This window comes from Onychostoma macrolepis, chromosome 23, assembly GCF_012432095.1.
Source record: "Onychostoma macrolepis isolate SWU-2019 chromosome 23, ASM1243209v1, whole genome shotgun sequence".
Lineage (NCBI taxonomy): Eukaryota > Metazoa > Chordata > Actinopteri > Cypriniformes > Cyprinidae > Onychostoma > Onychostoma macrolepis.
The window spans coordinates 9,579,856-9,594,155 of record NC_081177.1 but is presented as its reverse complement, the minus strand read 5'-3'; the positions used below and the strand labels follow the sequence as shown (position 1 = coordinate 9,594,155).

Below are 14,300 nucleotides of genomic sequence, written 5' to 3'. Positions count from 1 at the left end.
ATAAAGGCTCCAGATGATCGCGAGAAGAATGAGTTGTGCTAAGAGCTGGCGAGCTGCCCAATGCAATATAGATATTTCTCTACTTTTTTGCTTTATAAATGTGCTGCAATCCCAAAACTTATTTTTCATGTGCAAAAAAAGTCTGGGTCTGAATTTTAGCAGACTGAAAGTGTCTATGTGGTGTTGTTTATTGAAGGGCAAGAGGATGGGACAGTAGGTTAATAGCTAGCTTTATTTTTTGTCGTCATTGGCAGATGTATTTTTGTGTGCGTGACTGTGCAAGTCCCATAGCGGTCTTCGTCAGGGCTGCGTTTGTGGCTGCCACTGGGTCGTTGTATAATTGAGAGTGTGATCCTCTTGAGTTTGGTATTTACAGCGGCCGACGATACTGTCGCTTCCACACTCTTGGCTCAGATAAGAGTAGTCTGTTTTAGCCTCTTGCTACATGACTGTTTCCAGCTCGATTCTCATGCTCCTGTGACCCTGTGAGTGATGGCGGTGCAGTGCCTTAATGACCATCAGCAGAGGCGGGCGACCCTCGGCTGTGCCGCTGGCATTAAACCGGATGTCGGTTTGTGTGCAAGCGTTTTAACATAAGGGCTGCTCAGCAGTCAAGCGCCACTGATAGCAGTGTGTGTGTGTGTTACCGCAATGATAGCGCACTCCCGTTTACTCATGTGGTTGACTACAAATTTGTGTGCAAGGCACACGTGTGTTTTTGTGTGTGTTTGTGCACATGTGTTTGCCGACTGGTCATCCTTAGACAGTTCTTAAAGTTTTATAGACTCCAGTGCCAGTCTGTCTCTTTCCTGTTTGACTCCCAATCATGTCCAGATGAGGCTGTTGCACTGACGGCAGGGGAAATGCAAACAGGACGGAACAATGGCCTGGCCCCTGTGCTGCGATATAGGCCACCAGACTGGGGTAGTGTCCAAACTCTCCTCAGGGGAAAATACACTAGACCTCGCTAATAAACACTCCAACAAAATGACAGTGTTAATGCCCTGTGGGCTCTAAATCTAGTGAAGAGGATCCTTTTCCCCCCCGGTTTTTAAAACAACTGACAGTTTGTGAAGAAATGGCAAGGGGTTTGTCAGACTATTGTTTTTATTATTATAAAAATCCAATGGTGAATTAAACTGAATAAATCTCTTTTTTTTTTTTTTTTATTTATTTATACAAAATGATTTAAAAGTTAGCTATTTAATACAAAGTAAAATATCATTTTTATTTTAACCAACATAAAATATTATATAAAACTTTAATTCATGTTTATTTAAATATTTAATATTACTTTTAATATTTGAATTTAGTTTGTAAATGTTTTAACTAAATTTGACAATTTCTTAAAAATAATGTAAATAAAATCAAGTTATTAAATATACTTTTAAAATGATTTAACTTTAATATTTTATAAGTAGTAAATTTTATTTAGTAAATTAAATAAATGTAGTACTGTTTTTAATCAGCTACTATTTAATTTAATGTTTTTAATTTTTCATTTAATATTTGAAATTTTCGTAAATAAAATCTGACAATTTAGCTAATTATAATTTTTTTTAATTAACTTTTGAATCATTAATTTAAGTAAATCTGTTGATCTGAATGAATGTAATAATTTTTATAAGGTTTTTATCAGTGTTTTGTAAAATGTTTGCTAAATTGATTGATATTACTTAAAACATTTTGTTGTGGTACTTCAGGCAGATATCAATGGATTCGACAAAAAACGAACAAAAAAAAGGTTGGAAACCCTGATTTAATGTTGTCGTTTTTGTAAATAAATTAAACCTTCCTTTTCTTACATTAAACCCTCATTATTATAAAAGAATATTATGAACTCATTACGGGGAGTATTTTGCTGATAAGAGCAGACTCATTCATAATGAATGTCAACATTTGCTCTTGTACACGGATGTGCTGTAGCTGATATTTTGTTTGTTCGTGGTCGTAAATGGTTGCACTGTCTAGTGACTCATTTATTCTTTTATTCCTTTTTCATTTAATCATCTAGCATATGACTTTGCTTTTATGCTTATTAGATGCTTTTCTCTCTTATTTTTTAGACTTATAACTGGGGAATGATACAACAGAATGATTTATCCTAAAATTAATTGCTTGAACCAGTCGTTAGTGAATTTGATGGTTGACTTAAGGGAAGGATGTGAAACGTGATGTAAGTGAAGCTTGGATAAAGTGTGCTCTTTTTGTTTAATTTGTAAAATCCACACAAGTGTTTCCAAGTGTTTTTTTTTCTTGTTTGACCGAAAATCTGCTGTTTTAGCCCTGTCATGAAAAGTAAACCTCAACGTGATCGATGTTTTTCCTTGCGACTTGCTGATCAAATCATAGATATACCTTAAGGAGTCCTGCTTTGGGCCTACTCAGCCAGTCAGGCTCAAAACGGGGCACTTTCCACAAACAGACGCCCTGTTGGCAGGCCTCGTTGTCTAAGCACGTTACGTAGCGCCACAAGGGCTAAACGTGTTTGCAATTACAGCTCGCGCTAAACCAGAAGCGAAGGTCTCGCGCTTTCAGAAATCACACACTTGACATCACCACATTTCCTCGCTCTCATACAGCCCAAATTTGCTCGTAGGTCTCGCTAGCCGGATTCCCCTGTGGTAAACGTGGAGCATAGCTGAAATACCTGCAGCTCTCCCCCGCACCCGCCGCTAATCAGTACCACATCTACAGACGCTTCCAGTTTTCCAGTGGATCGGTCTCTGATCCTTCGCCCGCGGGGCCCTGACACGTTCTCACACCAACCTCAACCCTTGGCTGGGATGAGCGGGCTCCCCGTCTGCCGCCGAGCCATCGGTCACTGTCATGGCAACACATTCCTGAATTGAAAGAGCTAGAAAAGGGGTGAGCGAAAGCTTCAGTGGCTTTTTGCTGCAGTAGAGCCGCGAGTAATATTAATGGCCAAAGGAGCAGTCGGACAGCTGGCGTACTGAGGCTATTCATCATAATTGTCACACTCTGACTGATCAACTCCTTTGTAGGGCTCAGACACTCCCGGGACAAGGTGCCCTAATTGCTGACTTAGGATCAAGTTTCTCGTTCCTCAGGCCTAATTTATAAGCATTATAAACCACAGACTCGCTCTCATGTGGAAGATCCATATTAAGCTCTAAGGGACATCTTTCACCTTGCTTAATCTTTGCGGTGCTCTTTTGTAACGCTAGAAGGTTTGGAAACTGAGCCCGTTTGGTTTTGACTCTGCAACCGGATGATTTTTGTGAGATTCAGCTCCGTTAATTGTTTTTGTATTGTACTTAAATATTCTGACAATGTTTCCTGCCGCTAAATCTACAGCTTCATGGCAAACAAAATTGCTGTAGATGAGTTATGAGCTTTCTTGATGATAGTAATACAAAGTCAACAAATAGACAACTTATCCGACACACTCTCATGCTAACTATTTTAAGTTTTAGCAAATTGGTTTCTAATTTGTGAAAGCATGCTTTCTTTAATTCAGCGTGATACTTGACATTTTTTGTAATTATTTGTGAAATTTGCTAGCAATTTCTGAGTAAAAATTTTTTTTTTCTATGTACTGTATGTACGGCTTGGTATTATCCGTTAACGCCCTATGTTTCTGTACAAATCACATCACACAAATTCGCCACCTTGTAAAATAGTTAAATCTTCTCATGAGACTGGTTGTGATGTCCTTGCTAGTTTGACTTGTGAACTGAGAATTTATGAGCTGGTTCTTTTTAATGATTCAGTCAAAAAGACTCTAGAACTCATGAGTTATCCATATGAATCTGAATCAAATGATTCAGTCAGAGCGATTCTTGAACACGTGTTGTTGCAAATTTATAGGCCTAATTTCAGATGCTGTCTGTGGAAAGTCAAGTTCATGAGAGAAGTTGTGTTGTTTGTTTTGTGCAGTGAATATTTAAATTATTATTTTTATATAATGTACTTTGATAATATAATATTTTATGTTTGAATTTATTTTGTAGATGATTAAATAACTAAATCTGATCAATTTTCTAAAGTATTTTTAAAAATTAATTTAATAATTTATTAAATTAATCTGATAATTTAATCTGGTAAAACTAATGCATTTTTAAGATTTATATAAATGTTATGTTTGTAAAATGTCTACAGCATTGATTGACATTGAGTAACATTTGACAGTAGTGTTCGTTTTGTAAACATTGCTCTTTTGAGTCTTCTTTTGCAGAGAATCATTGAATTAATTGGTCATTTTACTGAGTTTATTGTAGTGGTGGGATAATAAAAATAATCTTATGTTAGTTTAGTGTATTTAATTATGTAAATAGGATTAGCTAGCCTATTATTCTTCTTCTTCTTCTTCTTCCAAAAAAAATAAGCTAATGGAATTAACAAACCCAGACTCGTTAAGTCGAATTGAAACCAGAATCGTTAAATTGCCATTTTTATCTATTAACATAAGACCACCGCTATAAGCCTTTGGTCGAGAGTGTGTAAATACTTTGATTTACATCTATTCTTTGCTCTCTTGGTCTCTTTCTTTCTCCACAAGCATATTTCACCAGCAGCTTGCATGTTTAATGAGGAATTTCATTTCTATTAAAGATGCAAATGTAGCCTTTAAAGGAGATTGAGATGCTGGGATGAAGCTAGCATTCAGATGGCTTTATCTCACCGCTCTGTTCATTAGCCGAGTGTAATTGTGTTAGCACAAACGCGTTCGCCGGGAACGCACATATCCGACTAGAAAGGTCACACAGATGACACGGTGAAGATGCACGCGCTCACACTCACGTCTCATGCTTGACTTCATGACTTCATCTCTTGATAAGTCTTTTAAAATGAAAGCACCGCCAGAGATGTTTGTTTGTATGCGTGCATGAGTAGGTGGGTGCAAAACAATGAGTGAAGTTAGCGAAAGTGTAAAGCTCAGCACACAAACGCTCGCAGTGTACGGAGGGAAGCGGGCCAGAGAACGGCCGTTGCCCAATGATGCGATCCTGATGGAATGTGCGCTAGCGAGGCCTGCGGTACATGAAACACCATTGAGCTTGGGAGCTACCGTTATGGGATTTGAAGTCTTTATGCCCCCTTTTCCCCTGTAGTTTAAAGAAGCATTGCACAGCCGGAATCGGTGGAGCGTTTCACATTCTGATCCTGGCACGAGTATTAGCTTGGCATTTGCCGCGGATAATTGTAGCTGGCTTAGAAATGACATCGTAAATCGTAATTGTGGAATTTACGAAAAAAACCCACTTTGATTTGCAGGCGTGTTTATCATAATAAAGTCGATTGCACAACAGATGAGAGCGAGCTAATGAAAGAAGGATAAGATGCGACGGGCGTACTTCTGCGACGGGCTGAGGGAAATAACCGAATGCTTCCCAGGAGGGAGAAAGCTTTTTATTGATGGCTGAACTTTGAGTCAGCAGTGTTTGCGTGCTTTTATTGGCTCTGTGGGAGCTGTAGCCCAGACACTGAGGTGTGGTAATGGACGTGGATCTATTAACACAACCAGAGAAGGAACGGGATGTGTCTGTTTGGTTTGCGTTTGTTGTTTGTGGGTGTTGCAGTTGGAAACACTGTGATTTTTATTTTTTAATATTCCTCTCAGTTCTTTCATCAATTATTTAATGACTTTGCACATGTTTGCGCATGTATGTGCAACCTCTGTGTGAAAATATGCTTATGTGGTCACAATACATGGTTTTTAACAGCCTACCAGAGCGGAAACTACTATGCTGTTGTGTGCAGTCCTTTATAAGTTCAAATTAATATCAATATATTAACAAATGTCATTGTTTTAATGACATTTGTTAATATAGCTATTGATTATGCCTTCCTGTAGCTCAAACAGAAGAGAATGGTGGCAACAAGGCCAAGGTCATGGGTTCTTTTTTTATTTTATTTTATTATTTTTTATTTTATTGTACTTTACTGTTAATAATTGTAAAATTCTTATCTTATTTTTACTTATTTTACTTTAACTTTTCTTTTCTTTTATTTTATTTTATTTTGTTATTCTATTTTATTTTATACATTTTATTTTATTTAGCCTAAAGCTGCAGTCCGTAACCGCTGCGGAGTAGCCCAGTACCTGCGTGATTCGTCATAGACATAAACAGAGAGAAGTAGCTCCAGCTAAAATGTTCTTCCACAAGATGCATGCAGTTCTGTTTATTAGCCGCTAGAGCACCAAAAGTTACGGACTGCAGCCTTAACTTTTATTCTATTTTACTTTATTTTACTTTTTTTATGTTATTTTTATTTTTATTTTTACTTATTTTACTTTTTGCTTAACTTATTTTACTTTAACTTTTGTTTTAATTTTTTATTTTTTTATCTTAAATGATTCATTTTTTTAATTCTAATTTATTTTAAATGATTCCGTTTTATCCATTTAATTTAATTTAATTTAACCTTTGCTTTATTTTACTTTTTTATTTGTTATATTTTTTAATTATTTAATTATTTTTTACTTCTTTAACTTTTTAGTTCAACTTTTGTACTACATATTTTGTTTAACCTTTTTTAATTTAATTAATTTTTTTTATTTAATTTAAAATAATTTAATTTAGTTTTATTTTATTTTTTACTATTGATTTGTTACCAAAGTGCAGGAACCCTGCATGGTTGTATGAAGCATGTTTGTGTATGTACTATATTTGGATAACTTCATTGCAGTCATACTAACCATATGTTTTCTTACATTAATATTCGCATCATTGCAGCATGTGTTAATCTGCTATGACTCTGTGTCTTGTAGTGTGAGTTTGCATAAGGTTGGTGACAGTTGTGTCATCCGGGGCAGGGTTAACATAAGCGCATCCATCCAAACTGCTGCGGTAGCAACATTTACTGCAACGTAAAAAGAGCCAGTGATTAGACTTGATGGCTTTTGCCTTGGAGTGTCTTGTCTTTTCCCATAGCTCACAATTTATGCCCACTGTGACCTTATGAGCCTGGATTTCTTTTCTGATTTAAGATTAGTCTGCAGTGTTGTAGAATTCAGTCCACACAACGACACATCAGATCTTGGAACAGATTTTAGGAATCATGTAAGTTTAGTTCCACATCATGGTGCATTATGTATCCACAGAGTTAGTATTGCTTGCTAAGGCCATTATTATTTCTTATACTTCAATCTTTTTCAAAGCTCTTAAACCTACATTTTAAACTTGGGCACACAAGTCATCCCACATTTATGTTGATGCTACAGATTTATGCTACAGACATGATTTATAACAGTGTGGCATATTGAGTTTGATTTTTAACTGGTGTTAAAACAATTTCCACTTGTTTTGCTGTTGACCTCACAGGCCATGTGTCCAATCAAAATCTACAGTATTTTGGCACAAATTTGATTTTCACTCAGTAGAAAATGGTCAAATTAGACAGATGGCAGAATGAATATGTATTTGAGAGATGTCCATGCTGAAACCATGAACAAAACAAATGTAACCCAGAATGCACTTGGACAACGTGAACAAACATGTTTTGAGCCGACCACAAATTATTGGCTGCCAAAAACGTAAAACCATTGACAATTTCTAATTTAGACTGTCATGTTTAAGCAGTTCATTGTAATATTAATGTCAGTGTTTGATTTTAAAAACATTTTTTAAAAAACTTTATTTTGATTTAACAATTTGTTACAGCATAGATTGCAATTCGGGTCCTGAAGAAAAATTCCAAACCAGTTGTGAACCACTGCTTAATGTGTCATGCAAATCTAGTACCACTGTTTATTTTCTTCCCAAAATACACCTGTTTAAATGTGGGTGCTGTTGAACCCGCTGTGTGAAGTTGTTGGTGGTTTAGGGGGCGAGGGAGGGGGCAGCTGTCATAGTGTCAGTGGGTCACACGCTAAGGAGTGACGCTATAAAAGGAGGACAGTGTTCTCTGATTTTGGCACATCCACAGTGCAACAGGCCTGGCGCACAATCACCTCCTCAGTGTCCTCTACTCCTGCAGACACCGGGCCCTCCCCGCTGCACGGCCATTAGTCAAACCCAAACAATACCCACCCTCAGCACAAGAGAGCGTGCTGTAGAGTTAAACGACCTGAATGGAGGCGGAGTGTGACTTGCGGTGGTCATTTAAACGGGGCAGGACTCGTCTGGCAGTATTAGATTAGCAATTAGCAATCAGTGAAAAGCAGAGCAAATGTTTTGTTTTTTTGTTCTAGATGCTGCGTATAAGCCATCCCACACTGGTCTGTGTTTGATTAACTTAGAATACAAGTTAAATGTATATGAATATTGCATCGAAAATGACTATTTACTACTTTGATTGCATAAATTTTCATTATTTTTTTCTAAAAAGAATTTTCTAATTTTCTTATTTCTAATTGTCTTATTTGTCATTATTAGCTTATTATTCATATATAATTGAAATAACACTTTTATAAACGATTAAGATTATAAATATTATTTATATTTATTAAAAATATTAAAACTTTTTTTTTTTTCTTTCTGAAAAATATGTGAAAAATAAAGTGGTTGCCTGGGTGTTTCTATAGTATAGCCTTTAAGGGTTGTGCCATATTTAATTTTAATTCAGGAATAAAAATGAGTCTGTGAAGGATAGAAGTACAGTGCATTCAATGGATTGTCCGTTTTTAACAACATACTGATTGTTCAGCTGACGCAACAGTAGACGAAAAATCCTTAAAATTTTGAATTGTGAAAATTACATGATCTAGAATCTGCACAGTGCCCGCCATTGTAAAGACTGTGAGTCTGTCCCTCATAGCCATGTTTTTAATCCATGTTAAATTCAATATGGCGTCTAACCTGATCAAGTTTAGTTACTAAAGTGTTCAGAGTTGTTCTTTGCACATTTCTGTGCAGTTGCTAGGGTGTGTTTGCTGGCTTAAGTTGAGAGTCCACCATGTTTCTGTCATGTTCTGTTATTTTTGTTGTTTGTTTTATTGCTTGGCATGTGAAAATTGATTAGTATAAAGTATTTGCATACCTATTGTCAACTAACTGTATTATTTGAGGTAGCCTATAACATTTTAGTCTGTAGCACAGATCTAATCAAATTAATACATTTGTGTTGAATACAATGATTAAATCCCTAACCCTACGAATAAGCAACAGCAGTAGCGTTGTATTTTTGCAGTAGCAAAAATTGCTAGTAATATTGTATGCTAACATGTAGCATTCCAATCAAATTTTTGTTGAGTGTTGTAGAGTCCAGAGGCCAGAATTAATGAAAATCTTCTTAAAGATGTTAAGACATTTCGTGAGATAAATTCTAAAAATGTTCCTATGAGCAATTCTTGAAAAATTTGTGAATTTCGCCTCTGTCCTACATGATTTCCTTCTGAATATTCTGCCTCACTTGTTAAATGTGCTGCAGATGCAGTTTCTTGTCATCAACTCTCACTGGAACAGTTACTATTTGGCTGTTTTTGCTTTTTAAAATATGTGTACATTAGGCTAAACTAAGGAAATGCAGAAATTGCAGTCCTTGGCGCATTTTAACCTACCATTGTTGCTGTCAGCTCTTTATTTCTCCTCTTCTCTCTGGCATGAAGGAGTCATTCCCTCGGCCAGTCATATCCTCACGGCCTGCTGCATCCCTCTAAATCGCCATCCTCATAACACTCACAATCTGTGATTTAGCATAGAAGATTGGCTACCTAGACTGAAACAAACTTGCGTTGCTATATCATCTCTTTAGCTGAATGAGATGAGATGTCGTTCCAAGGCTCTGTTTTGCAAATCGTTTTCTGCTGTCAACAAGTCATTGTTTCCTCTATCATCCCCCCGTGATCACAGTCACAGTGTAGCTCTGCTAAAATATTACTTTCATTGGAGGTCTCGCTGGATTGAGGCTATTATAGCTTTTTTAAAATTGGGGGCTAAATCGAGGCTGTCTGGTTTTAATATCTCGACTTAAATCAAAATATACCAGTGCTGGTGTTGTACAGTTTGTCTAATATTGTTGCAAATATGTAGCATTTTTTGCCTGGTGTTCATGCAAATGTTTTTCTCGCTGCTTATCAGTAAACGTCTTCCAGTGGTTTGGTGGTGAATGCCTGGCTTAACAGTAATAATCTTTAAATATTTGTCCTGCACACATTTTTGTTTTGTGCACTAATTTTATTACACTAATCTGATGTCTTAATTTGATTACATAAATTGGATTCATTATTATGGATATACATTGATTATGCAGTCCAGAATCTGTTTTCATGTTTAGACACCTGATAATGGTGCTGGTTTTTAATTGTAGGTAGGAGGGAAGGAGGGAAGGAGTGAAAGAGAGAAAGGTAGGACATAAAGCGTCAAGAAAAACAAGAGAAAGGATTGGCAAAATAGACAGACAGGCAAAATGAACGAATGACAGACAGAAAGAATGAAAATTTCAAGACAGAAAGACATAAAGAAAGAAGCAGAACAATAAAAAAAAGCCTAGCCTGTGTGTGTGTTTGTGGATTAAGGCCTCTATGTATTGATGTATGTGAGTGTGTCTGCGTGCTTGTAATAGAAAGCAGATCCCGCTATGCAGAGCCTCTCTGGGTGGTTTAGTTGTGGCCATCACTGAGTCCTGCCTGCCTTCTACCCCACAATGCTCAGCGATGTGACCTCCATGTTAAAGAGGCGCTCTGTATAAATTTGCGTAAGTATGAGGTGCCGTTTTCATGGCTTGTGCTGTAATTTATGTGCCACAAGCAATAAATCATCACTGATACCTTGGTTTTCCAAGCGGGCAGGTTTTGCTATCCTGAAGGTGCCATGCAACTCCCATACCTCCTTTAATTGATTCATCCGATTTCACCTTTATCCTTGATGTGGGCCTGTTTGGAGCAAGTGGGTGGGATGTCCTAATTGCTGTATCCCACGCAAATAGCATTGTTATAAATTGCAGAACATGTTTTAATTTTGCTGCAGCAGTTTCGGTTTATTGTAATTTTTCTTTCTTTTTTTTGTTTGTTTCATTTTCTGAGATAAAGTGGACACTTGGATCTGCATTTAAGCAGCTTCCGCTACCTCATTAGCATATCTCTGTCCCAGATAAGTCAAAACTCTGACAGCTTTGTTTTTATAGTGTGTAATGGGTCAGGTGCAGCACTGCTAAATTCAATTTTAAGTGTGTTGTGGTGTATTTTAGTTACTTGATCATTTATAGGCAATTTTTCCCTGTTTTTTACTGCTGGGAATTTGCTTTGACAGTGTCCCTGTATCACAGAGCCAAAAAGCACCTCGGAGTGCTGACTCTGAGTCAGTTGAGCTGAGAAGAGCTCAGCTGTGATGATCAATACAGAGGAGAGAAATTTGGACCCCTGTCAGCACACTACATTACACAGCAAATATGGTGAAACGGTATAAAGCTCAGAATAGCTGCAAATCGGACTCGTTTGGTAGGCATTCTTTTTGAGTGCCTCCAATTACTCCATTTTTTTATTTAGTTTTTTGCAATTGTGTAAGTATATTAGGTCTGTGCCATTTTTCCTCCAAAACTGCATGTGTTTGCAAAACTTCGTCTTTTCACAGACTTGATCTGAATGTCTTTTTCCCAAAAATATCCAAGTAAAAAGTCCTATGCATTGCTGTAGCTGAAACAGTAGAGCATGCCACTAGCAGCACCAAGGTCATGGGTTCAATCCCCAGGGAGTCACATTGGATATTGATGCCTCATGACAATAGTTTTAATCAATAAATACTACTGACTAAAGTATGACACAAAAATGTACTGTTTTTTTTTTTTTTGCCATTTTCCACATGGTCAACAAAAATGAAATTTTGAATGAATACATTTCCCCCCCTACTCAGATTATGTGTATCATGTAGGCCTATCTAGTACAGTATATGATGTGTTGACACGTGTATATGTATCTGCTCTCTTGCACAGTTGTTTTGTAGTTTGCGCATGACAGTCAGCCCACAGTATGGCTCACAGCACCGAGCGGTGAATGAGACCCAGAGGCAGTCTCCTCGCTCAATAGTCTTGTGAAGTGAGATAAATGTCATCTGAGATACAATGATGCTTCTGTTTTGAACACTGGAGAAGGTCACAGCAGCAGACAGTCCCTGCTGCTGGCTAGATGAGAGGCCTGAGATTGCCCTTGTTTAAGTGGCTTTGCACTCTGAGGATGTAGCTGGACACCCAGAGCTCCTCTTCATCGCCCATGATCACATGAATGTCATTAGACTTTCAATTAGAACAAATTTGATGGATTGTCTCTCTTTCTGCAGCCCTGTAGTTGAGGGCATGTTGTCTGTACTGTGGTATTTTAAATCCCGCAGTTCAAGGAAAGTGCTTTTGTTTTATGCGAGGTCAACTTGAATGGCTTCTCTGAGCAAGCGTGAGGAAATGAAAACGTTTATTGCTGACGCTTCTGAGCTTATGGCATTCTTCAAGGTGAATTGGTAAACTAGTCCACGGTTATGGCATCGCTCACTTTTTCCTCATTCCTCTTCTCATCTACTCTCTCCTGCTCTATTCTCTTTCCTTTTTGTGCCAGCTGAGTTGGCACAGACTGTGTGAAATATTTAGGGGCACAGCAGGTCTATCAGACGAGTTCTCAGTGTGGAGTTTGTGGAGTGCACTGCTGTCTGCAAGCTTGACACACTCATTAAATGTTGTATAGGATTCCACCCAGGGCCCCACTGTAAGATATTTATGTTTATGTATTATGAGCTCTTTTTCTCTTGGGCAGGCAGAACTTTTAAACTCCAGTCGAATCAATAGACAATGCGCTATTCTGTTTTTCTCCAACACTCATGATGTGTTTTCCTACTCTTGCAGGGCTAGCGGCCATGGCGCTGCGGATGATGGTGTAGACGACAGCTCCGTGCCGAGAGAGAGAGCAGAGAGGACACTGGGTCAATAAGTCGCTCTCCTCACCGTAGACTGACAGACACTGTCCAGGTTTTTTCCGGGCCCAGGATCACAAAGGTGAACGGATCACCTGGCTTACCGCTTCCTCTCAGAAAGATATTCAAAATGCTGCCGTATGGGAGGAGGCCCCTTCCCGCCTCTCTTCACGAGGCATTCCTCCTCCTTTTCTTCCTCTCGTTCCTCCCTCAACATGGGGGGCTCGAGGTTAACCTCTCTTCCTTGCGGACCTTTACCTCACCAGAGGGAGGGCTTACGCATTTGGTTGTCCATAACAAAACGGGTGAAGTCTACGTCGGTGCTGTCAATTGGATCTACAAGCTCTCCAGCAACCTGACCAAGCTCCGAAACCATGTTACCGGTCCTGTGGTGGATAATGAGAAATGTTACCCACCACCTGGTGTTCAGTCTTGCCCTCACGAGCTATCACAGACTAGCAATGTCAACAAGCTGTTGCTTCTGGATTCAGGACAGAACAGGCTCATTGCATGTGGAAGCACCTCACAGGGTATATGCCAGTTCCTCCGACTGGATGACCTCTTCAAACTTGGTGAGCCGCATCACCGCAAGGAGCACTACCTTTCAAGTGTGTCCGAGGCGGGCACTATGTCAGGAGTGGTTATTAGTGGAACCCAAGGTGAAGACAGCGGCAAATTGTTCGTAGGTACACCCATCGAAGGAAAATCTGAGTACTTCCCAACTCTCTCCAGTCGTAAGCTGATGGCTAATGAGGAGAATGCTGAAATGTTCAGCTTTGTCTACCAGGATGAGTTTGTCTCCTCACAGCTCAAGATTCCATCCGACACCCTTTCCAAGTTCCCAACTTTTGACATCTACTACGTCTATGGCTTTAGCAGCGAGCAGTTCATCTACTACCTAACTCTCCAGCTGGACACCCAACTCACCTCGCCGGATGCCAGTGGTGAACAGTTCTTCACCTCCAAGATTGTCCGCCTCTGTGTGGATGACCCCAAGTTCTACTCCTACGTGGAGTTTCCTATTGGCTGTACCAAGGATGGTGTGGAATACCGATTGGTTCAAGACGCCTACCTCAGTCGGCCCGGTGCCAAGCTGGCGCGATCATTGGGCATCTCTGAACAGGAAGAGGTGCTGTTTACCGTTTTTGCTCAGGGCCAAAAGAACCGGGCCAAGCCACCGAAAGAATCAGCCCTGTGCCTGTTCACACTGCGAAAAATCAAGGAAAAGATTAAGGAGAGGATCCAATCCTGCTACCGGGGGGAAGGAAAACTATCCCTGCCCTGGCTCCTCAACAAGGAACTGAACTGCATCAACTCAGTAAGTCACACTCACTAACTATATTGTTATATTAACAAGCAAGATACCAGGTGCACTGTTGATTTTAGTTCTGACTTGTTTGCAAATGGATGAAAGTACCTTAAGTCCCTCAACTCAGTTCCAGTGTTGATGGGTGTTGTAGCATTCAATCAATTCATTATAGAACGCATGTTATTTCCAGA

The 14,300-nt window shown here is 38.8% G+C and overlaps 1 protein-coding gene across 2 annotated transcripts in view; it reads left to right on the top strand.

Annotated features, from left to right (window-relative positions):
* plxna1a (plexin A1a) overlaps positions 1 to 14,300 on the top strand; it is a 238,052-nt gene that overhangs the window by 10,591 nt on the left and 213,161 nt on the right. For both annotated transcript variants that reach the window (XM_058764335.1, XM_058764333.1), the window contains exon 2: positions 12,733 to 14,118. In XM_058764335.1, the coding sequence (XP_058620318.1) occupies positions 12,931 to 14,118 (1,188 nt within the window). In that variant the 5' untranslated portion in view covers positions 12,733 to 12,930. The remainder of the gene's footprint in view (positions 1 to 12,732; positions 14,119 to 14,300) is intronic.